This window comes from Rhinopithecus roxellana, chromosome 5 (genome assembly GCF_007565055.1).
Source record: "Rhinopithecus roxellana isolate Shanxi Qingling chromosome 5, ASM756505v1, whole genome shotgun sequence".
Lineage (NCBI taxonomy): Eukaryota > Metazoa > Chordata > Mammalia > Primates > Cercopithecidae > Rhinopithecus > Rhinopithecus roxellana.
In genome coordinates, this window is record NC_044553.1 from 36,573,532 (window position 1) to 36,600,806 (window position 27,275).

General features: G+C 33.9%; 3 protein-coding genes across 6 annotated transcripts in view; 2 read left to right on the top strand and 1 right to left on the bottom strand.

Annotated features, from left to right (window-relative positions):
- Positions 1 to 23,997, top strand: part of FGF7 (fibroblast growth factor 7) — a 66,546-nt gene extending 42,549 nt beyond the window's left edge. Inside the window, exons 3-4 of the mRNA XM_010356627.2 lie at positions 18,846 to 18,949; positions 20,040 to 23,997. Coding sequence (XP_010354929.1) covers positions 18,846 to 18,949; positions 20,040 to 20,234 — 299 coding nt within the window. The 3' untranslated portion in view covers positions 20,235 to 23,997. The remainder of the gene's footprint in view (positions 1 to 18,845; positions 18,950 to 20,039) is intronic.
- Positions 1 to 27,275, bottom strand: part of FAM227B (family with sequence similarity 227 member B) — a 307,689-nt gene that overhangs the window by 144,316 nt on the left and 136,098 nt on the right. The gene's annotated exons all lie outside the window — the stretch shown is intronic.
- The window catches only part of DTWD1 (DTW domain containing 1), a 161,773-nt gene continuing 160,699 nt past the window's right edge, over positions 26,202 to 27,275 (top strand). The window contains exon 1 of the mRNA XM_030931655.1: positions 26,202 to 26,254. The gene's annotated coding sequence lies outside the window, so the exon portion shown is untranslated. The remainder of the gene's footprint in view (positions 26,255 to 27,275) is intronic.

A 27,275-nucleotide genomic window follows, 5' to 3' on the forward strand; every position in this document is an offset into this window, starting at 1 on the left:
GTTGTAATACAATTTAAATTGTATTTACAAGATAAAAGTCACTGAATACTGATTTCCTTGCAAAAATGACACCAATAAATCATTTTGGATGTTCCCATAAAAATGTTATCTTAGTGTGCACTGGTCCCAAATGACCAATAAAATAATGGACACTATCAGGAAGAATGTAAGACGCAAAACAGAACATATAATATCTCTGTGTAAACAGTGTGGTCTATCTACATCTGGAAGACAGACGCCATTCTCCTTGCTTAGCATTAATAAAAACTATACAGTACAATGGAAGCATCCTGCAATTAGAATGAATGAATGAGTAATGTAAGACATACATGACATACCTAAAAATCATTTTGGCTATCATCTAGAATAATAAATGTTTATTAAGGTGATAATAAACACCTTAACTAGTTTCTAGTTAAGAAACTATAATGTTATAAAGGTCTGGTTAAGAAACTACAATGGACTGTATTCAATGTATATAAAATCATAATATAGATAAGAACAGAGGCTTGGATAATTCATGAAATATTAGAACTAGAATGTACTTCTTAGTTTTATTTTTATTTTTTGAGATGGAGTCTCACATTGTTGCCAGGCTGGAGTGCAGTGACACGATCTCAACTCATTGCAACCTCTGCCTCCTGGATTAAAGCAATTCTCCTGCCTCAGCCTCCCAAATAGGTGGGATTACAGGCACCTGCCACCATGTCTGGCTTTTTTTTTTTTTTTTTTTGGTAGAGACAGGTTTCCTCATGTTGACCAGGCTGCTCAAACTCCTGAGCTCAAGTGATCTGCCCACCTTGGCCTCCCAAAGTGCTGGGATTACAGGCATGAGGCGCCACGCCTGGCCTACTTCTTAAAGTGTTAATGTGTTAGGAGCAAGATAGATAAATAGATATGCTATCTTACACAGTACATAGAAAACATATGTAAGTTGTTACCCATAATATGAGTGTTGCTTGCTGAAAATATAAATAGATTCAAGAGAGATTTAGCCAAAATAAAAAAAGAGAGACCTATAATTGATTGGAAAACTAGAGATATTTGGGATTCTCTCAACCTTTTTGAGTTGGCATCATAAAATACAATCTGAGATAAAGTATTATTTAAATTAACCATGGAATTTTGTGCTTATTTAATTAAACTAAAAAATGTAATGAAAATTAGAAGGAAATTTAGCAAATATTTTGTTTTTCAATCTAACCTTAGTTTTTCAGATATTCAGTATGATTAGAAAACTTGTTAATTCTTTAATCTTGGAATAATAACGTTCATATGCCAACTTATAATTTGACACATTACTTAATATGGTGTTTTTGTATCTCTATCTATTTCAGCATTTATTGAGGGTGTGTCAAATACAAATCCCTGTACCAATACTGGGGGTTAGCAGAAACATAAGATAGTCTCTTCAAATAGTTTACAACCTAGATTTAAAAATAGGCAAAATTTATAAATAAAAAGAGAACAATAGAGGTGGGTGCTAATTAATAGTACAGTAGTATGTTCTTACAGTAAAACAGAGCTAATTAATAGTACAATAGTATGTTCTTAAAGTAAAATAGATGACAACAGATTAAAAACTACTAATCACTATGGAGAAACTGGAATTTCAATTTGGTTACTCAGGTAGGTGGAAGCTGTTAAAATACTAATTATCAAGCTTTACCTCAGACCTATTGGATCAGACTTTCTGAGGAATGGGAACTGGAAACCTGACAATCTTTTAGAGTTCATCTTGTGATTCCATGCAATCAGTCTATGAGGCAATATTTGGGAAATATTTGAGTAGAGAATTCTGTGTAATTCTAGGAACTGGTAGGCAGAGCAGGTAAAGACTCCAACATTTTGCATGGGAGAGGAAGACAATGAAAAAATGTATTTGAAGTCAAAGGATCTTCTAAGTTGTAAATAAAAGAGGTTTTGGTTTGCTTTTAATAGAGTACACCACTGAAACTTTTGGAGCAGAAGAGTAATCTTTATAACATATATCTTATGAATACATAAAGGGTTAAAGTCAGAAGGGCTGGAGGCAAAGGTCTAGTTAAGAAACTATAATAACAGGTGAGGCACAAGAAAATGAAGGCCTGGACTAATGTGATGGCAATGGAAACAGAAGAGAACTGCTGGATATACATTGGTAATATAGAGAGGAAACATAATTGTTCCTGCTAAGAGCTTGGGGGTCTTTAATCTTTTTAAAATCTTTTAATTATCTTCTTAAGTAAACTCAGATGTTTTTATTTCTGCCTCTTTTTCCTTTCACTTTCATTTCTGTGAAAAAATATTAACTACTCCACATAAGAATTCCTTGTTTAGACTGCTAGCAAAGAACATACGCTTTAAAAGTCCTAAGAAAGCCAATGACCAAAATGACTTTAAATCATGCTTTAATTTTTCCATGCTGATGATCAGCATGATTTGAAACTAAAATATTTAGAATTATCTTATGCCTGGGTAGCAGAACATTTAAACACAAGTTAAAGAGGGAGGGAAGAAAGATTACATTATATACCTACTGAATAGTAAATTTCATGCAGCATGTAAGTATTTAAAATAAAGGGAGAAAGTGGATGTGTAGTTTATCATCTAAGCTGGTGTCTCTGAATTAGATAAAGTGTAGCATAACATGCTTTGTGACTCCTAGAGGTAGCTATGAACAAAGTGTTAATGAAAGTTTCTATAACTTCTTTTTCTGACCATTTTCCCCCTTCAGTTTCACTCTTAGTGCCCTTGTGATCACTTCCTTCTAGCCCAATCAAATTCTGCTCTAAGAGAAGGTATAGTCACTTATACACAGTATAAATGTATGCATAGGTGTTCACTCCTCCCGGGTACATTTGTATTTTGAAACTTATCTCTCATCCTATGTAATGAAAATCTGGTTTCCTGTTGAAGATATTTTAGACTTTAGGAAAATCGAGAAAATGGAAGAGATTTTCTAGATGGTGGGAAGAGATTGCTTCAACTGTTTCCATTTCACATAAAAATCTGATACTTCCTCACATGTTCTGGGACTATAATATCCACACCTATTCTGATAATTCTGGAGCCATTTTTGAAAAAACATAGTGAAGTGTTGTATTTAGCAGATGTAAACAGTCTACAATATCAGAGAAATAATTCTTTCTGGATAAAAGTTTAGAATCTTTAGCGATTAGAGAGTAAACAAAGATTATTTCCTCCTGTCTGATTCAGGGAATATATCTTCTCCGGCTCAAAGGAGAAAGGTGGGTCCCTTGCATTCCTGAGAGGCCATAAATGATAAGGAAAATGATCAGTACATTGGTATGGAAATGTAAGTCTGTGCAATACAGTTCAATGATGTTCCCATGACATTCTTCAGTAATTTGCTACTGGATAAATTTCACATGGTGTATTGCACAACCAAATAGTTTGCTTCAAATTCTGATATAGTTCTAACCCTGCTGAAACAAGCTGCTGCAACTTAAATTCTTTCAAAAGAAAATATTGCTATAATTGTACCACATGCTGATGTGCTTTCTAAAGATTTTCTAATGTTTTTCTTTATAAATCCCTGAATGAATGACATGATTATTTTTAGTTAACCAGACATGCCATTTAAATGGTTTTTGCTATCATTATAAAATAGATACAGGATTAATAAGAAGTATATTTGATTTATTCCCTAATAATGAGGATGATGTGGAATCAGTTCTCTTGTTGCAGGACATTTCAGTGATACTTGATACCAGCAATTACACAATCATGTGGAACTGTTTTCAATTTCATGCTGGTTTGAGGGGAATTATACTTTCTATATAATTTCAGTAATCATTTATCTACTTGTGTTTCTTTCTTGCAGGCTTCGATTAGTTTTCTAACTTCTTTCAGTGTATTCCAAGGTTCTGACTTAAATCTGTTATTTAACAGCTACAGGGCATGCTTTCTTAGGGTAAGGTGATCCAACGACAAGATTAGTTTTATCAACCATATGTATCATTGTGTTTTCGTACAATAGTGGACTCCAGGGTTCATGGGAAAAGAGAAGAACCTGGAAGCAGGTTCTGTATCCAGCCTGCTAGAGGTCACTACCTCCACAGAGTCCTTTGTGTTGTCCCTTCAAAGTGAAAGTCAATAAAGAAATGTGGAGAAAGTGAACTCAATTCTTTCCTAACTCAAACACGGAATCATTCCCTCCAGGCAGCAAAGCCAACACGTACACAGCATATCCAATTAATGGTCCTACCCCAACACTAACACCAACAAAAGCAGTTTGTCTTCCATGCTAAGCAGTCACTCTGCTTAAGTGATGGAACAAGTTTATTTCAACTTAAGTGCTCATAATTTGGGCTTTTTCTATTTCACTGTCACTTTTGAAAAAGTCAATTCTGAATAACATGCATACATTACTGAAGGTCATTTGCTTATGTTTCAGGTTGACACCTTAAAAAATACAGCTACATGTTTTATGTATATGTATATATCTTACATGATTTTGACTTGGTTCATGATGGAGGTAACTTATACAAGTTGTTTACAAGAAAATAAATGACTCATAAAACATCTGTAAAATAAACGTAAGACTGAATGAAATTACTGTAAAATGGTACTTGAGTCATTTATTTTCTAAGACATTTGTCTGTAACAGTTGATATAAAACTTATATTACTCTGCTTTCAAACGTATTTTCTTTTAGAGAAACACTTCTTAATTAGAGATAATTACACAACCTATCTCACTGAATATTGTCTATACAGAAAACTGCTGTTTACTCCAGGGATACTCTTAAAATTAAATTAAATTAAATTAAATTCTATTTCTATTTGAAGGATATGGAGCATTACAATTAATCATAAAAATATTTTATATTTAATTTTAATAAATTATATGTGACTAATAAGCACTATCTTTACTTCATTCTAAAATCTCAGACCAACGAATCGCTTGGCTTTTCATAGCACAATTTTTACTCCCTTTCTTAGAGTCAGAACAAGAAAAATTTATTTCTTAGTCAAGACCAAAACAGTGGCTTATGGATTAAATTATTAGGTGTCACTTCAATAAAGTATTGAATTGAAGTAATTCAATAAAGTATTTACTTAAATTCCTTGATTTTACTATGAGGCAGACAAAAAGTAGCCAAGGATTTCATTTGCAACAACTAATTAGTAGTTGGCAGAGAATGAAATAATCTTCATTATCAAGATACTGGTTACAACTAAGCTATGCTTTTAAAAGTGATTGATAATAGCAATAATGTGATTGAGAAGCGACTGGCTGAAATATATTGTCATTATCTTTCAATTTTTTATGACGGTAAGAAGTCGTAATGATAAGCAAACTCAAAAAGAGAAATGGTGATAAATAGAACTGAGAAAATGAAAATCCACTTCAAACCGAAGAATTCTCACCTTCACAGTACAATTAAGAGTTTAATGATTCCATCTTTTCATTAGAGGATAGCATTAAATAGAAATGGTAGCTATGCTTTAATATATTTCTTAATTCTCTGGTAAAATTTAAGCCCTGCATACAACCATAATCAAAATGGGACATTCCAATGTTGCTCCATCTTTTGCAGAGCACAGTGTTATGATCAGAGCATGGAAAATGGTGGAATTCTAAAATGTTACTGTAGATTGTAAATTAAAGAGGGAGGCAGGGGTAGAAAAACCACATGTGAGGATACCTTAAGTGACACCTGATAATTCTTGAACACTGAGGATACCTTAAGTGACACCTGACAATTCTTTAACATTGGAAACATTGGGAACACTGAGTACATATTAAATATTTTTAAAATTAAAACACTAACATTATCACTATATTTTAAAAAGTCAGATATGAAATATTTTGGTGCTGAGCAAATTTCTTTTTTATTACCAATAAGCAATTCTGTTGATCCTACATATCTAGTACAGCTACAATTTCGCTGTGGATCTAGATCACAAAGTGATTTTCTTATGCCAAATTTAGGACCAGTATATACAAAACCATTATGACTTCAAATTTAATATCTTCATAAAAACTCCAACACATTATCACTCCCACCTAGTAAAAATAGCATCCCCTTGACCTTTCTCATACCTTAATTCTCAAAATGACCTGGGTTTGAAATGATACTTGACTTCTCTAATGTCTTTTGCTTTAGCCTCAACATTCATTGGGCCTGGAAGTTGAAAAAATGGGCATAGCAAGAGGAATGTGTAAATGTGATAGAAATAATTTGGATCACTGCTGTTAAGTATAAATGAGTATTTGTGATCTATCATGTTTGCTGAAGTTTGACATTAAGGTGGTACATTCCAGTATTATGTATCACTTCCTAGAAGATCAACAAAGTAGAAATGCAGTGACAAGGGTGTCATCTAGAAAGAATGAAAAGAAATACTTCCAGGAACTCGAACAGCTTGCTGGGAGAAATTCCAGGATGTAAGGACACCAAGGGAACTACTGCAGCCCACTTGGAACATATTTGTTGTGTCTGTTCCACATCTTGTGTCTGAGATGGTCACCAATCATGTATAATGTAAACTGTTTTTCTTGACTAGATGTGAAAGTGAAAAGTCTTGTTGATACTCTTTTCTATGCTACAGCTTATTAGAAAAGGTAAGTACTTTTAGAGGGAGTAGAAAAACTAATTCAGAAAGGAAGCCAAGAAGAAAAAATCTAAAGAGGCTAGGGAATCCAAACCATCGTTAAGAATATGGCACATGTAAGGCTGGGTACAGTGACTCGTGCCTGTAATCCCAGCACTTTGGGAGGCCGAGGTGGGTGGATCACCTGAGGTCAGGAGTTCGAGACCAGCCTGGCTAACATGGCAAAACCCCTTCTCCACTAAAAATACAAAAATTAGCTGGTGTGGTGGCACACACCTGTAATTCCAGCTACTCGGGAGGCTTAGGGAGGAGAATTGCTTGAACCTGGGAGGTGGAGGTTGTAGTGCGCCTAGATGGCACCACTGCACTGTAGCCTGGGCTACAGAATGAGACTATCTCAAAAAAAAAAAAAAAAAAAAAAAAAAAAAAAGAATGTGGCAAATGTAATGCATTTATATACAGAAGAAAGATGACAGATATGTAGAGTACTGAACATAAGTAATCAATAACTTGTTTTATTTAAAAATGAAAAGTTATGATTTTCTAATCAAGAATGGTGAACCTGGTCTTTTTGAGAGTGGCAACAGCATCTCATGCTTTATGTAACAATAATGAGTATCCAGAAAAGCTAGCTGACATTAGATAATTTCTTGGCTAGGAAGCAGCTGAACACAGGTTTGACAGTTTGCTGAGGGGGGAGCTGTGGTCTTCCTGACATGTGTATCAAGATGTAAAGGGCAGCCAGAAAAGATTTATCAAGCTAACTAAATGCTGACACATGTAGGAATAAATGATAGCACCAGAAGAAACTTGGAATCCCTCGTGACAGTGAAGTTCTGGATAGGAAAATGAAAGACATGACAACACAGGTGTTGTTTTCATTTTTTCTTCTAGTTTTATCTCATGACTTAAGAAGTGAAAAAAAAAAAAAAAAAAAAAAAGCTGTGAAAGTAAACACCTGGCCATTAACAACAGTGTTGAAAATAAGACTTGTCTTTCTGGCTGCTGGCTTAGAATAACTGAAAAAATAGGCTCCTGGAGTTTTATGTACATTTTTTGAAGAATGCATTTGAAGTAAAATGAAATTGGGGTGCATTAGTTAAGATTCAGTTTGGCTTAAAAAATTGTTTATTTCTCCATGCAATAAACGTCTGGAGGAGTGACAACTCTGCTCCACAAAAACATCTGGAAGTTTCCAGGTCCATTTAGCTCACTGTTCCACAATCTCTTTGTTCTCATAACCCAAGGTAGAATCCAAATTCCAGCAGGCATATGGAATAAAGGGATTAAAAGTGAGCACAAAGGGCTTCTGCTGGCTATCTTTTATGGAAGATTTTTGGAAGTTGCCATAGGACATTGCAGTTAAATCACATCAGCTAAAACTTGGTCACATGGCCACATTAAGCTGCAAAAAAGACTGGAAAATGGAAAGTTTATTTTATGCAGTCAGCTAAAAATTCTATTGCCATGGAAAATGGAGAGAATAAAAGTTGGGAACAATCAAGAATCTTTACTCAGAAAGTTGGGGAGAAAAATGCCTACACATGATTGAACATCATAATGAATGACATTATACTGTCATAAGCCTGAAGACTTATGGGGCAAAGATATGACAAGAAGAGAATAGAAAGCTTATTATGCCTTATAAGAAAAGGGCCAGAATCAAAACGTGGAACCTCAAATGGGTAGAATAAAAGCACAGATGCAATGATAAATAGTAGATGGAAAAGTTACATGACATTATAGATGAAGACATTTCCCAAATTTGCCAATGACAAATAAGAGAATGGAGTTGCTAATTTTTGGGTACCATAAATTTTAATATATTCATGTATCAGTTATTTGTGATTTATTCTATGCCAAATTATAAACAGAATTCAAGTGGCTGAACTAAAACTCACCATTTCTTAAGCAATTGTATGTGGACCACTCAAATGTTTCCAAAGGTACTTGGGCGATTAATTTAACTAAAGGCATACTGTAATCTTTTTTAACTGATAAATTTTTTAAAAATAATGTTGTATTTTTTTTCAATTTAGAAAAGAATGGTTTGAGTGCCTCCACAAAGATATCAAATATGAATGCCTGGAATTTAGAAATATGAGATAGATTTACTCACAATTCAGTTAACTCATTCTTTCATCATTTAATGAAGTCATGATGATGTTCAGTTATATAAATAAGTTCATTCGTTGTCATATGTTGCTAAATTTATAACCTTAACAAACCATTGGTTAACAAGAGAAAGCATAAAGAACACTGAGTTAAATATAAGTTATTAGAAGCATAAAATAACTCAAAAATTCGCTTTTTATTTTATTTTTTAAACTGACGTTTTACGGTTAACTTTTAGATAATTTGACAATTTACGGTTAACTTTTAGATAATTTTCTTCAGATCAGTACAGTCCTAGTGCCAAGAATGGGTCTGGAAATAAATAATAAACACTTGTTAAATATCTTTGTATGCTACAGAAAATATTCTGACAATCATATTGGAGTTGGTCTCACGTTTTGGAGGGGTATAACGACTCTCTACACCTGCAATGTTTTATTTATGGAGCACTATTTGCACTATTTGCAAATAGAAGAATAAAATTATTTCTCTTATTTCAACATTTAGAAACCAAAGAAATTTTAAAAATAAGTGAGCTAATTTTTTTAAAGCATAGAAAGAATTTTAATGATTAGATCCCAAAACTAGATTTTGTCATCTTTGATGCTATAACATTTGTATTTCAACATATATTTATTTAACTCACTTTTAATTCTACACATGCTATATGAGGTCATTTTGAAATTTATGCTTTCAAAAATCATGAGGTTTTTAAAAATGTAATTAATTTAAAGAAAATGAAGAACATTCATCATTTGTTGAAGGGGAACAGTTGACATTTGCCTTTATATATAAAATATATTTAATCAAACTTTATAATATAACCTTGAAAAATACACTAACCTAAAACAAAACTTACTTTTGATAGGCATACTTTTAATTGTATTCAAATTCTAAAATAATGACAGAATTAAAAATATTTTTAAGGAGATGGTGAGATTGTGTTACTGTAAAATACGTTTATGGTCTACATCAAGGAAAATAATGAACAATATTCTGTCTTAGGCTTTCTATATCAGTCCAGTTCTTGCTGAGACACTTATTTCAAGTAAATAATATAGCTGGTAAAGAGTCTGGAATTCATGCCATATGAGAAAGGGCCAAAGAAACTATGGATGATGGGAAGCATGATTATTGTCTTCACCTCTTTCAAGGGCTGTTATGTGGAAATGGTATGATTTATTCTGCATAGCTTCAGAGGATATATTCACGTATAATTGGTAACACAATCAGAGCTACTTGCAAATGTAAGGAACCACCTGAAAACTGGTAACCTACAATAAATTAATGAGATTATATTGCTGACAGGCAGGTAAATCAATGGGACAAAACAGTCAATAAAAGGTAAAAGAGAAGCATCAGTAAAAAAAGGAATAGAATGTTTAATAAATTATGTTGAAAAAAACTAGATTGCTATTTGAAGGAATAAAATATCAGTTTAGGGCAGGAGCCCCCAACCCCTGGGCTGCAGACCTGTACTCGTCTGTGGTCTGTTAGGAACTAGGCCACAGAGCAGGAAGTGAGTGGCGGGTGAGCAAGCATTCCACCTCCTGTCAGATTAGCTGTGGCATTAGAATTACATAGGAGCGTGAACCCTACTGTGAACTGCATATGCCAGGGATCTAGGTTGTGTACTCCTTATGAAAATCTCACTAATGCTTGACGATTTGAAGTGGAACGGTTTCATCCTGAATCTCCCCCTGGTCCCTGGCCCCTGACTGCTGGTTTAGAGTATCATCTCACACCATACCCCAGAATTAATTCCAGATGAATTTAAAATAATTTGAATTTATATTTAAAATTCACACTATAAAAGTTAGAATAAACTATATTTCAGACAATGGTATGGAAAACATACTTTTAAGCATAGATACAATATAATAAATTATCACAAAAGATCTATATAGAATTGGCTACACAAAAATTGATCAGTTTGATTAACTTTTCACCCTGCACTCCGGTAGGGCACGATTAATGAAATATGAGAATTAGGAATAGAATAAGGAATGTCAACCGAGCCAAATAGTGCATAAAAGAAAGCATTATTGAAAGCACTCTTGGATTTGGCAATTATGTTTATTCATGAGCTTGAAGAGAGAATGCCAATAAAGAGATTAGAAGTTAGGATGCAAAAGCTAAATTGAAGCAAAATGAGCAGATTCTAGCTACATGTTTAAAAAAGTTGGTGCTAGTGAAAAGGAACCAGGGTAGTCCTTTGAAAAGATTTCAGAGTTAAGGACAGGGACATTTTATTCATTTGACCCACAGGCACAGAGCTGGGAGCCTGTGGAAATTTCAAAGGCTTGCAAATGTATTTAAACTTTAATATTAAGATAATGACAGTAAAATTTGAAAATAAAATATACAGATTAGCAGACATTTAACAAATAAAATATTACACTAATTTTATTATTACATTTATTAATTTTTTCATGACATCTAAAAACAATTTGATTTTTTTTACTTTGTAACAATTCCCAAGAATGTACACAATTTGCAGAAAATTTACAGCTAGAGATAGGCACGGTGGCTCATACCTGTAGTCCCAACGCTTTGGGAGGCTGAGACAGGTGGATCACTTGAGGTCAGGAGTTTGAGACCAGCCTGGCCAACATGGCGAAACCGGGTCTCTACTAAAAATACAAAAATTAGGTGGCCGTGGTAGCGCATGCCTGTAATTACAGCTACTCGGAAGGCTGAGGAACAAGAATTCCTTGAACCTAGGAGGTTCAAGACCTTTGACAATTTGGACCTAACTCTTTTTCCACCCTCTCACTATTTTGTTACACTTCCTATTCCAGACATATAAGCTCTAATTTCAATCTTCTGAACATGACTTTTGAATCTCTGCTTCCGTGGCCTTGCACATAGTACTTTCATCTCTCAATTAGCATGTTTCCATCTTTTCTACCTATGTCAGTTCTATTCATCCATCAAGATCTAATTCAAGCTCTGTTCCTCAAATCCTCCCTTGACCACTTCTTTCTTTTGAATTCCTATTTACTTTCCTGTTTTTTTTTTTTTTTTTTTTTTGCAATTGGCATATACTGCTAGGTTTTATTTTTTTCTGTGGAAAGAGAAAATACTAACTGAATTTTTGTATATATTTATTAATATCCAGATGTGATATCATAATTAAAGTAATCAGATCAAGTTTCTAAAATATTACTGGCTCTTATTTTCCATTCCCAAACACCTGAGAGATACTGTACACTTAACAAGTGAAACAGTGGTCTGTATGTCGAGTATTTGTATCCTACAATTTCCAAAGTGTGTTTTTATTATGACCTTACTCCTCCTTACTGTCTGTATTTCACAAAAATAAGTTATCCATTGGGTAAGCAGATCTTAATCTATTACCAAAGACATTTTTAATAGTAATTAATAACAAATCCCGTATGTTCTATATATTCGGGACACGAATAAATAATGCAAAATGTCAGCACAAATAGTTTCTCTACACTCAATATTATATCATTAAAGACAGCTGCATTTAAAAATTAGTAGACTTTGTATTTTAGAACACTTTTAGATTTACAAAAAAAAAAAAAAAAAAATTGAGCACATAGGCTGGGCATGGCGGCTCACGCCTATAATCCCAGCACTTTGGGAGGCCGAGGCGGGCGAATCACAAGGTCAGGAGATCGAGACCATCCTGACTAACCCAGTGAAACCCCGTCTCTACTAAAAATACAAAAAATTAGCCGGGTGTGGTGGCGGGCGCCTGTAGTCCCAGCTCCTCCGGAGGCTGAGGCAGGAGAATGGGGTGAACCTGGGAGGCGGAGCTTGCAGTGAGACGAGATCTCACCACCGCACTCCAGCCTGGGCAACAGAGCCAGACTCCGTCTCAAAAAAAAAAAAAAAAAAAAAAAAAAAGCAGATAATAGAGTTCCCATAAACAATCTCCATTTCCCCCCACAGTTCCTCCATTATAAACATCTTGCATTAACGTGGCACATTTGTTAGAATAGATGAGCCAATATGTATTTATACTGTTAGTTTATACTAAGGTCCAGGCTTTGCTCTGTATAGTTGTATGAGTTCTGACAAATGTATATTATGTATCCACTATTACAGTATTATGCAGAAGAGTTTCACTGATTTAAAAATCCCCTGTGATTCAGCTTTTCATCCTTTTTCTGCTCTCCTCAAGGCCCTTGCAGAATGTCATTTGCCTTTGCCAGAATGTCATATGGCTGGACTCATACAGCATGTGGCTTTTTCAGACTGGTTTCTTTCACTTAGCAATATGTACTTAAGGTTACCCTTGTCTTTTAGTGGTTTCACAGCTCAATATCTTTTTATTGCTAAATAATATTCCAATGTATACATGTACCATAGTTTGTTTATCCATTTACCTATTGGATATGTTGTGTCTAGTTTTTGATGGTATGGATAAAGCTGCTATAAATAGTCATGTTCAGGTTTTTGTGTGGACATAAGTTTTCAATTCAATTGGGCAAACACCTGGGGGCATGACTGCTGGATTACATAGTAAGAGTATGTTTAGTTTTTAAGAAACTGCCAAACTGTTTTACCATGTGACTGCACCATTTTGCATTCCCACTAGTAATGGAAGAGTTTTGGTTGCTTTGCATCCTTGCCAGCATACAGCATTCTCAGTTTTTTGGAGTTTAGTTGTATAGAGGTATCTCATTGTTGTTTCAATTTGCAATTCCTTTTTAAATAATTTCAACTTTTATTTTAGATTCAGGGGGTACATGTACAGGACTGTTACCTGGGTATACTGTGTGATACTGAGGTTTGAGGTATGACTGCTCCCATCACCCAGGTACTGAGCATAGTACCTAATGGTTTTTCAACACTTCCCTCATCTACTCCCCACCAGTAGTCCCCAGTGTCAGTTGTTGCCATCTTTATGTCCTCAAGTACCTAGTGTTTAGCTGCCACTTATAAGTGAAAACATGTAGTATTTAGTTTTCTGTTCCTGTGTTAATTTGCTTAGGATAATGGCCTCCAGCTGCATCCATGTTGCGATTCCTTAATGATCTATGATATTGAGCATCTTTTCATATGCTTATTTGCCCTTTGTGTATCTTTAGTGAGGTGTCCAGATTTTGCCCACTTTTTAACTAGGTTTTTTTTTCTTATTGTTGTGTTTTCAGTGTTTTTTGTATATGTTTGATATATTCATGTATTTTTTGCATATATGTGTATGTTGGTGTGTTTTAATGATGTAAAATGAATGGAATCTATAGCCTTAAACATAATATAAATTTATAATGGTTAAGATTTCCCACTCAACAATCCAGGCTTGACAGAAAACCATAAAATTTACTTAAATTTAAATGTTTTCTTCTTTGTTGATACTAGTTCTTAGTTTTAACATGCCCAAGAGGGTATATTTGATCAAGGACAAGATTAAATGTTCTGATTGGCTAACCATCAAACCGCTGCCTCCACTTTTTTTCCCAACTTGAAAATAATATTTAGTTATCATGCTAGCACAGCCATATTAATATATACCCCCTCAAAACTTTAAATATAAAGCTTTAAAGGTTTCAGGAAAAAGAAATATTCATGATGCTGAGATTGGTGGGCATGGATTCCATGTGGTGAGACACTAAAAAGTAATTTTTCAAACAGAAAAGTTAAAGCACTTTAAAATCACAAACCTATTGGTAATTAAAAAAAGAATTAGTATCAATTTCTGAAATACAAGATTAGAGGGACACCTAAAATTCTGAAAGATTTTAGAGAATTTTTTTGAAAAATAATTGCAATTTAGATCAAAATTCCTCACTTTTCATTCCAAGTGTGATATAGGTTTAAATAACAAACAGACAAAAAGGTTTAGATAAATTCATGAATTATTGAACCAGAGGATAAAAAACAGGGAAGTCATTTAGGGCATAGTCTCTAGTGTGTAAGGGTGACATCCTAAATAATAAATTTATGTTATTGTTGACAATATTGCTGACGAGGCTAAACGGTCAGAGTTTGACACATTGCCTGGTTTTTCATGTTATATTGCATGAGCTGATTCTCTCCCTCTCTTTTATTTATATTTTTGAACTGTACCATTATGCTACCATGGACATCATGTCCACAATTTGATGGATCTATGTAATATGCTTTAAATCTTTGGGAATAAATTTACTGAGTGCTACTTATGTGAACAAACTTCTCTTAAGCACAAATGGAAATCCACAAAGAAAGATAGCCTCTTCTATTTGTTTTATGTGAGGCAACAGATACACTGCTGGCAAACAGACCAAGTATAATTAACTTATATTCGTAGCTAACTTAATATCTGCATATTAACATATTTTTCTAATATGTATTCTGAGCAACTTCGTGGCTTCTGATTTGGAGGGCAGGATTTCATAGTTAATACTTCCTTTTTTTTTTTTTTTTTTTTGAGATGGAGTCTAGCTCTTGTCGTCCAGGCTGGAGTGCAATGGTGAAATCTCAGCCCATTGCAACCTCCAACTCAAGGTTCAAGTGATTCTCCTGCCTCAGCCTCCCAAGTAACTGGGATTACAGACACCCACCATCATGCCTGGCTAATTTTTGTATTTTTAGTAGAGACGGGATTTCACCATGTTTGCCAGACTGGTCTTGAACTCCTGACCTCAGGTGATCTGCCCGCCTTGGCCTTCCAAAGTGTTAGGATTACAGGCGTGAGCCACTGCATCTGGCCCATAGTAAATACTTCTATAAATATTTGTGCATACTGAAAGGAACATCACTCCCCACGCTGCAACTGAACAAAAGAGTGAAAATGTTAATTTCTTTATTCTTGAGCTTTTCTTGAATAAAAGAGGGTCATAGGACATGGAACAAAATGGACTAGAAAATCAGGGTTGACAAGGTATTGATTCTGACAACACTGCTTAATGCTCTCCCCAAGAATTGTCTTTTAGATACATTGATTTCCCAGTATTAATGGTATTTTTCAAATATGTCAAGCAATTAAGAATATATGTCTATTCTAATCTCAGCTAAAGGTAGAATCTTTTCAAAGAATTTTTGGTATCCTTAACCCTAATATGTGGAGGGATAAGATTAAAAATGTTCATCACCTTATTTTTATTTATTTATTTATTTTTTGAGACAGAGCCTCACTCCACCCAGACTGGAGTGCAGTGGTGTGACCTCGGCTCATTGCAACCTCTGCTTCCCGGGTTCAAGTCATTCTCCTGCCTCAGCCTCTCAAGTAGCTAGAATTACAGGAATGCACCACCATGCCCAACTAATTTTTTTTTTTTTTTTTTTTTTTTTTGTGAGATGGAGTCTCACTCTGTCGCCTAGGCTAGAGGGCAGTGGCACTGTCTTGGCTCACTGCAGCCTCCACTTTCCGGGTTCAAGCCATTCTCCTTCTTCAGCCTCCTGAGTAGCTGAGATTACAGGCACCCACCACCACACCTGGATAATTTTTTGTATTTTTAGTACAAACAGGGTTTCACCATGTTGGTCAGGGTAGTATTGAACTCCTGACCTCAAGTGATCCGCTTGACTCGGCCTCCCAAAGTGCTAGGATTACAGGTGTGAGCTACCACACCCAGCCATCATCTCTTGTAAAGTGCAGTAAAGAAACAGTGGGCAATAGACAGGCAGGGGATAGAAGAAAACATTTTGGGAGTAGGGCAATATGAACTTATTGTCATGACTGGACCTAAAAGGGAAGATGTCTGCCTATCATAATCAACAATAACTCTATCAGTCCACATTTATGTTTTACAATTGTTCTGTCAAAGAAAAGCCAGCAAACGTTACAGATTCCAGTCCCTAATAACTGATCATGAAAGACATTCCAAGCTTGTGCATCAGCATTCTCTTTTTATCTAAAAGAAAATATATTAAATAAAGGGAGGAATAGCAGGAGTAAAGAGACTTGAAGGAAAAGAAAATATTTACTTCTTAATGATATTTTACAATGCTAAGATCTTTAGAAACCAACTATTCCATATGTCTTTTAAATATTAGGTTGATGCAAAGGTAATTACAGTTTTTGTCATAAAAGTAATGGCAAAAGCCACAATTAGTTTTGCACCAACCTAATTGATACATTTATTCCATTTTGGACGCAAATATGTTGAATCAATGAATTTCTTCAGTATTTTTCATTGTATTAGTACAAATTTAACCTAATAGTATTCTTCTGCATGTTATTTCCCTTTGTGCTTCCTTTAATGAAGTGAAGTTATAGTTACCAAACAGAGTGCTCTAAAAGGGCAAGGCTTGTCTGTGAATTGAGCCTGGCACAGAATTGGCTCTTGGTGAAGATCTGTTGAATGTTACATGAATGCATCAACATCATAATCCTTCATGTGCTTGTAAGCAATTACTAAATTTTCCTCTAGCCTATTCAAGCCTGTGTTCTTCAAAATGCTTTCTTTTAATTAAGATTATATATATCTTAATTAAGATGTATATAATTATATATATATATATCTTAAGATATAAATATATGAAGACAATGTAGAAGTAAATAAAGAAGAGTTGTTAAACAAGTCTCTCACCTGAGGGAGGCAGAAGTTCTGCTAATTACACCAAATTTTCAGTGATTAAAGAATGAGTGATGTGAGAAAAGTAAGATATATATATCTTAATTAATATATATAATCATATATATCTTAATTAATGTAAGATATATATATATCTTAATTAAAACAATATATATGGACATGTTTGCTGTTTCTATTAGGTTTTAACTTCTGGTGTTCAGAACCAGGGCTGTTTTTCTTAATTTGTATCCTAAAACCACAGTAGGGTTCTATGCATTGTGATAATGCTTAATAAATACATAAAAAGATTAATATCCATTCATTTGCATTTTCTTAATAAAACCCAATTTCTAGATGAACAGCTGTGAAACTCTCAACTGGACAAGCTCTGACTAGTGTTAAGTACAGTATATTGGGAAAAGGGCTTCTATATGCAACATATATGTGAAGCAAATGACAAATATTAGCTAGGCTACATTAAATCCCAATGACATGAATAGAAATTTTATTATTCAGATAGCAAAAATGAAGTCAAAAAATAAATAAGAGAATGAATTGAAGGTATGGGGCAATACAATTAGTTTTTTCTCTAAGTCAATATTTTAGAAAGTAGCTTTTGAAGGCCCAATCACACAGATAATTGACACTTTGACTTTTCTTTGCACTGTGTTAGACATAGGTAAGAGAATGACTCAGGGCTGTACCTTCATGTAGAAAATATAATTAATAGCAAATTGCATAAAAGTACACTAAAATTTTAATTCTTACATCATTTTAATAAATTTCTTGAGATTTTACTTTATTTAGTGTGTCATTAAAACACAAGATGTAAGGAAGATATATATAATAAAGGAAAATAGTAAGTTATCATTCTTGTGTAAACACGTTTCGTAAATACAATTTCAACAAAGATTTAAAAGTTAATTACAATGGTATAAAGTTATGAAGTATTATAGAAACAGGATTTATAATTTTGTTTTAAATGGTCTTTTCATGTATGAAAATACTATCAGTTTAAAACAATCTTTTTTTAAGGCAGTAGGCTCTATTTACCATCATTTACAATTACTTTAATTAGAATTTTCTTCACTTTCGTATATTCAAGAGCTATTCTGTTGGCAAAAATTTTTTAAGATAAAGTTTATTCAAATAGAAAAGTAATTATATAATGATTAAGAGCCAGAATATCTGGGTTCAAATTCCAGTTCTGCTACTTATCAAGTATAAGAATTTGGGCAAATTTCTTAGTTTCTCTGTGCTTCAGTTTCCTGATCTGTAAAACTGGGATAACAAGACTACCTGCCTCAGTCTGTGGTTACGAGTAAATGCGTTAATACATAAGAGCAATGTAATAATCCTTGGTATGTGGTATGAGTTCAATAAACATTAGCTATTATTATAGTAAATTAGAAATTTAATTCTAGAGAATAAAAAGCTGAACTCAAATATGTGACTATTTATTTGATACAGACACATTTTCTACAAAATAAAAAACCCATCAGTTTGTACTTCCCTTATATAATGACTATTTTGGTGTTTGTATCTGCTGTGGGTCAGGGGTCTTGGGCTGAGTAAATAATCACATTAAAAATTTTAAAAACTTCCAATTAAAACAGAAATAAGAACAAATGGCCATTCTTGGATCATCTGCAAAGCTGAATGAATACTTGACATGTCTTTCTGTGATTCCTTGCAGATATCATGGAAATCAGGACAGTGGCAGTCGGAATTGTGGCAATCAAAGGGGTGGAAAGTGAATTCTATCTTGCAATGAACAAGGAAGGAAAACTCTATGCAAAGGTATTGATAATTGATAGCTTAGGGTTAATTTTTAAAACTAATTTTTGTCAAAATATCTCACCTTTCTGAAAAGTAAAAATGGAATTAATTTATCTCCAACTGTATTAATATAATGATTTTATTAAAATACTTTTTACTCAAACATTAAGAAAAAAATGTTTTCTGTGTGACTTTGGACAAATGGCTTGTTCTTTATATTTTGGTTTCTTCATCTGTAAAATGAGTTGAATGAACTGACCTCTAAGCATCCTTCCAGCTCTAAAATTCCATGTGCATTTTAGATATTTAAAATCCAAAATTCCATTTGCCAGTATTAAAGCTCTTTTTGTTAAAGGTCACCCAATTTGCACATTGCTGACATGAAAATTCTTGGGAAAAAAATCTTGAAATGTTTAGTTCATTTATCAACATCAATCTCACAATCATGGGCTTTGAACTGTAATTATTCACATTGTTCCTACTTCACTACAATGCAAAATATGTAACAGTTCATCCCACTATAATAAAATATAATTGGTTTTCCTTTATATTCCCACAGCTCAGCATAATGCCTGGGACAGGCTAATTACATAATGATACAGGTTTAATTGAATGAACAAATGATTGCATGGATGAACAAACAAATTAACCTTTTATCTTCCATTACCATTGAAGACAATGTAGAAGTAAATAAAGAAAAGTTGTGAAACAAGTCTCTCACCTGAGGGAGGCAGAGGTTCTGCTAATTACACCAAATTTCCAATGGTTAAAGAATGAGTGATGTGGAAATAGTAATGAGACCTGTTACTTAGGAGGAACTAGGTCCTAATTTTAAAGAATAATTGACATGAACTGCCAAAAAGCTACACATATTTCATAACTAACTGTGTAGTACATGGTGTTTTTATTTTAAATTTAAGATATCTTTTTATGCAAATATACTACATAAGTATAGCTAATAAACTACATTTGGCCTGCTCAATCTGAGGGTTAAAAAAAGTCATGTATGTTTCAATTCTCCCAAATATTACCTTACTCTTCGTTTAATTGAGCCTCTCTAAAAATCATTTGGATAATGTTTGTTTGTTTGTTTGTTTGTTTGTTTTAACAGAAAGAATGCAATGAAGATTGTAACTTCAAAGAACTAATTCTGGAAAACCATTACAACACATATGCATCAGCTAAATGGACACACAATGGAGGGGAAATGTTTGTTGCCTTAAATCAAAAGGGGATTCCTGTAAGAGGAAAAAAAACGAAGAAAGAACAAAAAACAGCCCACTTTCTTCCTATGGCAATAACTTAATTGTATATGGTATATAAAGAACCAGTTCCAGCAGGGAGATTTCTTTAAGTGGACTGTTTTCTTTCTTCTCAAAATTTTCTTTCCTTTTATTTTTTAGTAATCAAGAAAGGCTGGAAAACTACTGAAAAACTGATCAAGCTGGACTTGTGCATTTATGTTTAAGACACTGCATTAAAGAAAGATTTGAAAAGTATACACAAAAATCAGATTTAGTAACTAAAGGTTGTAAAAAATTGTAAAACTGGTTGTACAATCATGGTGTTAGTAATAGTAATTTTTTTCTTAAATTAATTTACCCTTAAGAGTATGTTAGATTTGATTATCTGATAATGATTATTTAAATATTCCTATCTGCTTATAAAATGGCTGCTATAATAATAATAATGCAGATGATGTTATATAAGGTATATCAGACCTACAGGCTGCTGGCAGGATTTGTCAGATAATCAAGCCACCTAACTATGGAAAATTAGCAGCATTTTAAATGCTTTCTAGTGAAAAATTATAATCTACTTAAACTCTAATCAGAAAAAAAGAATATTCTCAAAAAATATATATGAAAGTCAGTAAAATAGATAATTTAACAAAAGTACAGGATTAGAACATGCTTATACCTATTAACAAGAACTAAATTTCTAATGCTGCTCAAGTGGAAAGGGTATTGCTAAAAGAATGTTTCCAAAAATCTTGTATATAAAACAGCAACAGTGATTGATGATAATACTGTACTTCATCTCACTTGCCACAAAATAACATTTTATAATTCCTCAAAGTAAAATTGAGAAATCTTTAAGTTTTTTTCAAGTAACATAATCTATCTTTGTATAATTCATATTTGGGAATATGGCTTTTAATAATGTTCTTCCCACAAATAATCATGCTTTTTTTCCTATGGTTACAGCATTAAACTCTATTTTAAGTTGTTTTTGAACTTTATTGTTTTGTTATTTAAGTTTATGTTATTTATAAAAAAAATCTTAATAAGCTGTATCTGTTTCATATGCTTTTAATTTTAAAGGAATAACAAAACTATCTGGCTCAACTGCAAGTTTCCCTCCCCTTTGTGACTGACACTAAGTCTAGCACACAGCACTTGGGCCAGCAAATCCTGGAAGGCAGACAAAAATGAAAGCCTGAAGCAATGCTTACAATAGATGTCTCACACGGAACAATACAAATGTGTAAAAAATCTTTTGCCACATATTCTTGCCAACTAATTGGATCATATAAGTAAAATCATTACAAATATAAGTAGTTACAGGATTTTAAAGTTAGAATATATTTGAATGCATGAGTAGAAAAGTATCATATTTTAAAACTATGTGTATTTAAATTTAGTCATTTTCTAATCTCTAGAAATCTCTGCTGTTCAAAAGGTGGCAGCACTGAAAGTTGTTTTCCTGTTAGATGGCAAGAGCACAATGCCCAAAATAGAAGATACAGTTAGGAATAAGGGGCCCTGAATGTCATGAAGGCTTGAGGTCAGCCTACAGATGACAGGATTATTACAAAGATGAATTTCCACTTCAAAAGTCTTTCATTGGTAGATCTTGATAGCACTTTATATGTTCACCAATGGGAGGTCAACATTTATCTAACTTAAAAGGTATGCTAACCATTGTGGTTTTAATTTCAAAATATTTGTCATTCAAGTCCCTTTACATAAACAGTATTTGGTAATACATTTATAGATGAGAGTCATAAGAAAAGACTAGGTCAACAAAAACAAAAGATTCATTTGATTTTCCTGTGGTTCATCTACATGACTAGGATGTAGGAAATTAGAAAAACTGCCCTTCCTCAGATATACTCTTGGGAGAGAGCATGAATGGTATTCTGAACTATCACCTGATTCAAGGACTTTGCTAGCTAGGTTTTGAGGTCAGGCTTCAGTAACTGTATGCAGTCTTGCAAGCATACTGAGGGCAGAGGAGGACTTTGTTTTTCACATGTGTTTCCTTAGTGCCTAGCAGACTATCTGTCCATAATCAGTTTTCAGTGTGAATTCACTGAATGTTTATAGACAAAAGAAAATACATAATAAAACTAATCTTCATTTTTTAAAAGGGTAAAACATGACTATACAGAAATTTAAATAGAAATAGTGTATATACATATAAAATACAAGCTATGTTAGGACCAAATGCTCTTTGTCTATGGAGTTATACTTCCATTAAATTACACAGCAATGCTGAATTAGGCAAAACCAATATTTAGTGGTAAATCCATTCCTGGTAGTGTAAGTCACCTAAAAAAGACTTCTAGAAACCTGTACTTTAATTATTTGTTTTTCTCCTATTTTTAAATTTATTATGCAAATTTTACAAAATAAAATTTGCTCTAGTTACACACACTTAGAATTCTAGAATCTTAAAACTGTAAGAGGTCTCCATCCCTCTTACTCATTTGTAGTCTAGGAAATTGAGATTTTGATACACCTAAAGTCATGCAGCTGGATAGATATACAACTGTCACAAGAGTCTAGATCAATTAGCACATGCTTTCTACCCTTAGACTATTAGTATTATTAGCTAGTGGTCTTCTGGGATTTTTGTTTTTTTATTTCTATTGAGATATACATTTGTACACAAACGTATACATTTGTACACAAACATAACTATGTCTTGGCAATGCACTTCATACAGAATTACTAATCTATACTGTGATGATCTGACTCAAAAGGAGAAAAGAAATTATGTAGTTTTCAATTCTGATTCCTATCCGTCTTTTGTTTACGAATGGAAAGCTTTGTGCAAAATATACATATAAGCAGAGTAAGACTTTCTAAAGTGTTCTTTGAAAGAGAAAATTAAATATATGAGTTTCTAACAATTAAAAAGGAAAAAATCAAAATACAAAATGATAACAAAAGTAAACAAAAGATACTTTCAAAGCAGTGAACAAAACATTTTGACATAAGCCATAATATAAATTATAATATAAAAATATAAAAGCCATAGTATAAATTGTCAGCCTGTGAGCTGGCTACATATTCAATTTAATGACAAGAGAAGGGGTGCTGGAGGTAAATTCTTAGGGTTTCTATCTCATAGAGTTTGCTCTTCTGGTTCTCTAGACTGCCAAACAACATAAAGATGTACGAGGGGACCTAGCTGTAGTAAAAGCAACCCTATAACAACAAAAACTCTAAAACAGTGCCCCTCACGATTTTCTACTGAAATATCTCTAATAGTAGAGGTATAAAATAAGAGGTTAGAGAATAATGCAAAGGGGGCCCACCACAGGCAGAACATTTCTTTTCTCCTAAGTGTGATTTTTGCATCTTACTCCATAATATATTTGTGGTTGTGTTAATATGACAATGTCTGCAATTAAACACCAGTAAGCAAAATTGATACATCAGAATGACTTACAGGGCTTATCATGCAGTTGCATTTACATCCCTACCCCACTGCCATTTACTTGAGTGTGAATGAGACACAAGAGATTCTTTGCCTCCAATAATCCAACTTTACACATAAATAACACAAAGCTAAAGGAAACCAGAATTCAAATTCATCATGCATAGGAGCAATAACAAAAATATTTAACAGTCAGTATGGGTGATTGCTGGCCAATCAGAATACATCACTGATATATCAAAACGGAGGCAGGCCACTAGGACTAACCTGTGGGTATCATTCCTATGATCACCCTAAAACAGAGTTGGGAAAATATCTACTAACTTGTCTCTCTGGTTTGAATTCTCAATATGTATCTTAATATGAAATAGCTCATTAAAACTTCATGTGTAACTACTTCAGCATTGTTGTCAGCTTTATTCCACTTCTGTACAGTATTTATTTAACCAAGCTGCTGCTTTCAGTGAAGGTCACTTGTTCCTTCAGGGACACATATACACCCACCTATCCTTTAATTTTGAATGGTTTGTTGAGAAAATTTACTTTCTCTTGAGTTGAAAAGACTTAACAGGAAGCAAGAAATAATACAGTCCTAGCCTCTTTCCAGTAACACCTGATTTCTCCATTCTCAAACTATACTTCTCAGGGAACCAGATATTTACTCTCGTCTGGGAAAATGCCTCTTATATTTTCCTTTTACTTTCTGGTTATCATGTGGTTGCACTTTCCAAATCCTTATCATTGAATTTATGAGAGCCTACCCAAATGTATTTTCTTTCATTTATATTCTAATAATTGAAATGTGAGATGAGAATAACATTTCACTTATGAAAAACTCTTCTCTTGATGAATCCTTCCACGTGTTAGTTATCTATTGCTGTGTAACAAATTAACTTAATGGCTTGAAATAAATATTTGTTTTCTCATAGTTTATGTGGCTCAGGAACCTGGGCATGGTTCAGCACAGTGTTTTTAGTCAGAATTCCTCATGAGGCTGCAATCAAGGTGCCGACCAGGGCTGTAGTCATCTACCTCAATATTCAACTCAGAAAGGGATCCACCTTAGATCCTCACTGGCTGTTGTCAGGACCTATCACTTCCTTACCACGTGGACCTCTCCACAGCACTGCTTACAACATTACAGTCTGTTTCCCACAGAGCAAGAAATCAGAGAGTGTGAGATAAAGTACCCAAAATGGAAGCCACAGGTTTTTTTTTTTTTTAATACATATAACCTAGTTTCAAAAGTGATGTTACCTCTGCCTACACTCATGAGGAGGGTATTATACAAGGGCATACATACCAGAAGGTGGGGCTCACTGGAAACCATTTTACAGGCTGCCTAATCCAAGTCATAAACTAGATGTTTTTAATGTCACTGCCATAAGCTGGGATTCTACAGGGTCAAATAAGCGTAATTCATGGCTTTCAGTGGAGATCCATTCAGCAGAGAAAGAGATGAAATATGTATATTCTCTGTGGAAACATTCTTGATTCTTCCTTGAGGGATACTGCATAGTCCATTCCTACACAGGATAATTAAGAAAAGGTTTGAACCACAGTCTGGACTTCCTATTGGCTTGAGATGTGCCTACTTAGAACTCCCAATGTAGCGGAAAAACTAACAATATCCCTTTGCCTCCACATGAAGCAAATTACCCTGCCATCAGACTCAACATGAAGATAATCCTCCCTTTAGCTGACCTGCCTCAAGAGAATAAGATCACAGATGCCAGCTGGAATTCCTTTGGGCCATAGTGTTTTGTTCTACACAATGAAGGCAATAAGCCACAATTTACCCAAGACCATCTGAGAACAAGACCTAAAAAGACTTGAAAACAATTGATTTCAATGGTAGGTGCACACTGGTATCCTCTGTTCTATATATAATATATATATATTGCCTCTGCCTACACTCATGAGGACAGTATTATACAAGGGCATACATACCAGAAGGCAGGGATCACTGGAAGCCATTTTACAGGCCATCTAATCCAAGTCATAAACTTGGATTACATATATAGAGAACAGGGGATATACACACACACACACACACACACACACACACAGAGAGAGAGAGAGAGAGAGAGAGAGAGAGAGAGAGAGAGACAGAGAGAGAGATAAAGAGAGAGAGAGTTAGGCCCCAACGCAGGCCAGTTACATCAGTGTATATGAGAGGCGGCCCATGCAGTGGTATTTTTAAAATTCCCCCAGAAGATTCTAATGTGCCTCTGCAGTTGAGAACTAATTAGGTAAATGCAAACAACAACAAAAAACAAAAAAACCTCTTCCGAAACTATGCCTGCTTCTTCATCTTTGTCTCTTCTTTAAACACTTTGAAAGGCCTTATTCCCTTCCAGTCCCTCCCGCCCCTAGGTTTTCCTAGATGCCTCTGTATTTTCTGCTATTCACAATTGGGGCTCACAGGAAATGCACACACTAGAAAGAGAGCTACAATTGTTTTTGCATCAGAATGATTATGGAATACAAAGTGCACAAAAGTTCTCCCTCCCCCACCACTCTCAAACAGAACAGTCAGAGTGATTCTGTTAAAATATATTTCAGATCATGCATCCTGTTTAAAACTGCAATTGTTTTCCATATTCTTCAGAATAGGAGCCTGTCCTTACAGTGGCTAAGGAGTGGCAATGGAAGAAGGTGAGTAATTAAAAACTTTGTTGCTGAATTAGGTGGGCAAAACAACAAGAAAAAGTAATAAAAATCTAGAGAAATTATGCACTTAAGTTGTTTGGCAGATATCCCTGAATTCTCAGTTCATTTTAAAGAAATACTGGATACTATAGACAATATTGAATGGGTATAATCATTATTAGAATCATATTCAGAGGAAAGGGCATAGCTCTACATCGAAAAATGACAAATGAATGTACCTTTCTATGTTTGAAGTAAATATATTTAGGGCATGTACATATCACCTTAATAATTCTTCACTTGACTGAAAATTTTCCATTAATCAACCAATTAATAGATACAACTAGGCTAGATGAGAGGGCTTCTACTTTACTATTACTTCTTTATTATATATCTCCTATTGTTGATTGTTTTTGGTTACTTCAATTTTTTTTCTAAGATAAACATGAACAATTTATATATGCTTTTTTGTATTTCTGATTTTCTTAGGACGATTACAGGAAATAAAATTGAAAAACCGATTTTCTGAAAGTTTTTTCCAGAGTACATTTTAATCAGCAGTGCCGGGAGTAAATATTCTTATTTTTATACTCAAAATTTAGTCAGCTCTTATTCTTGTCTCTTCTTCCCTTTGACTCTGTGAATATGGTAAATCACCAACACTCAGCTAACTTCTTTCTCAACATCTATTCAGATTCATCTCTTTCTTCATCCTTCTACAGCTTTATTACTTCATGCCTAGAATTTAGCAATAGTTCCTTAATCTTTCTTGTTTCAAATTCCTTCCCGTCTCATATGCTGCCTAATTCTTTAATCTTCCTATAATACTGCTTTGACTATTTCAGTTGCCAACTGAAGACCCATATTGGCTCTTTTTTGCCTATTGGGTTTAGTTTAAATCTCTTAAACTAGCACCCAAAGCTGTCAAACAATTGGCTGTAATGTGACTGTCCAATCTTCTCATTGTTCAATATAAACCTCATAGTTTCTTTAGTTCATTGTATTTATCATGATTTACACAAGTTGT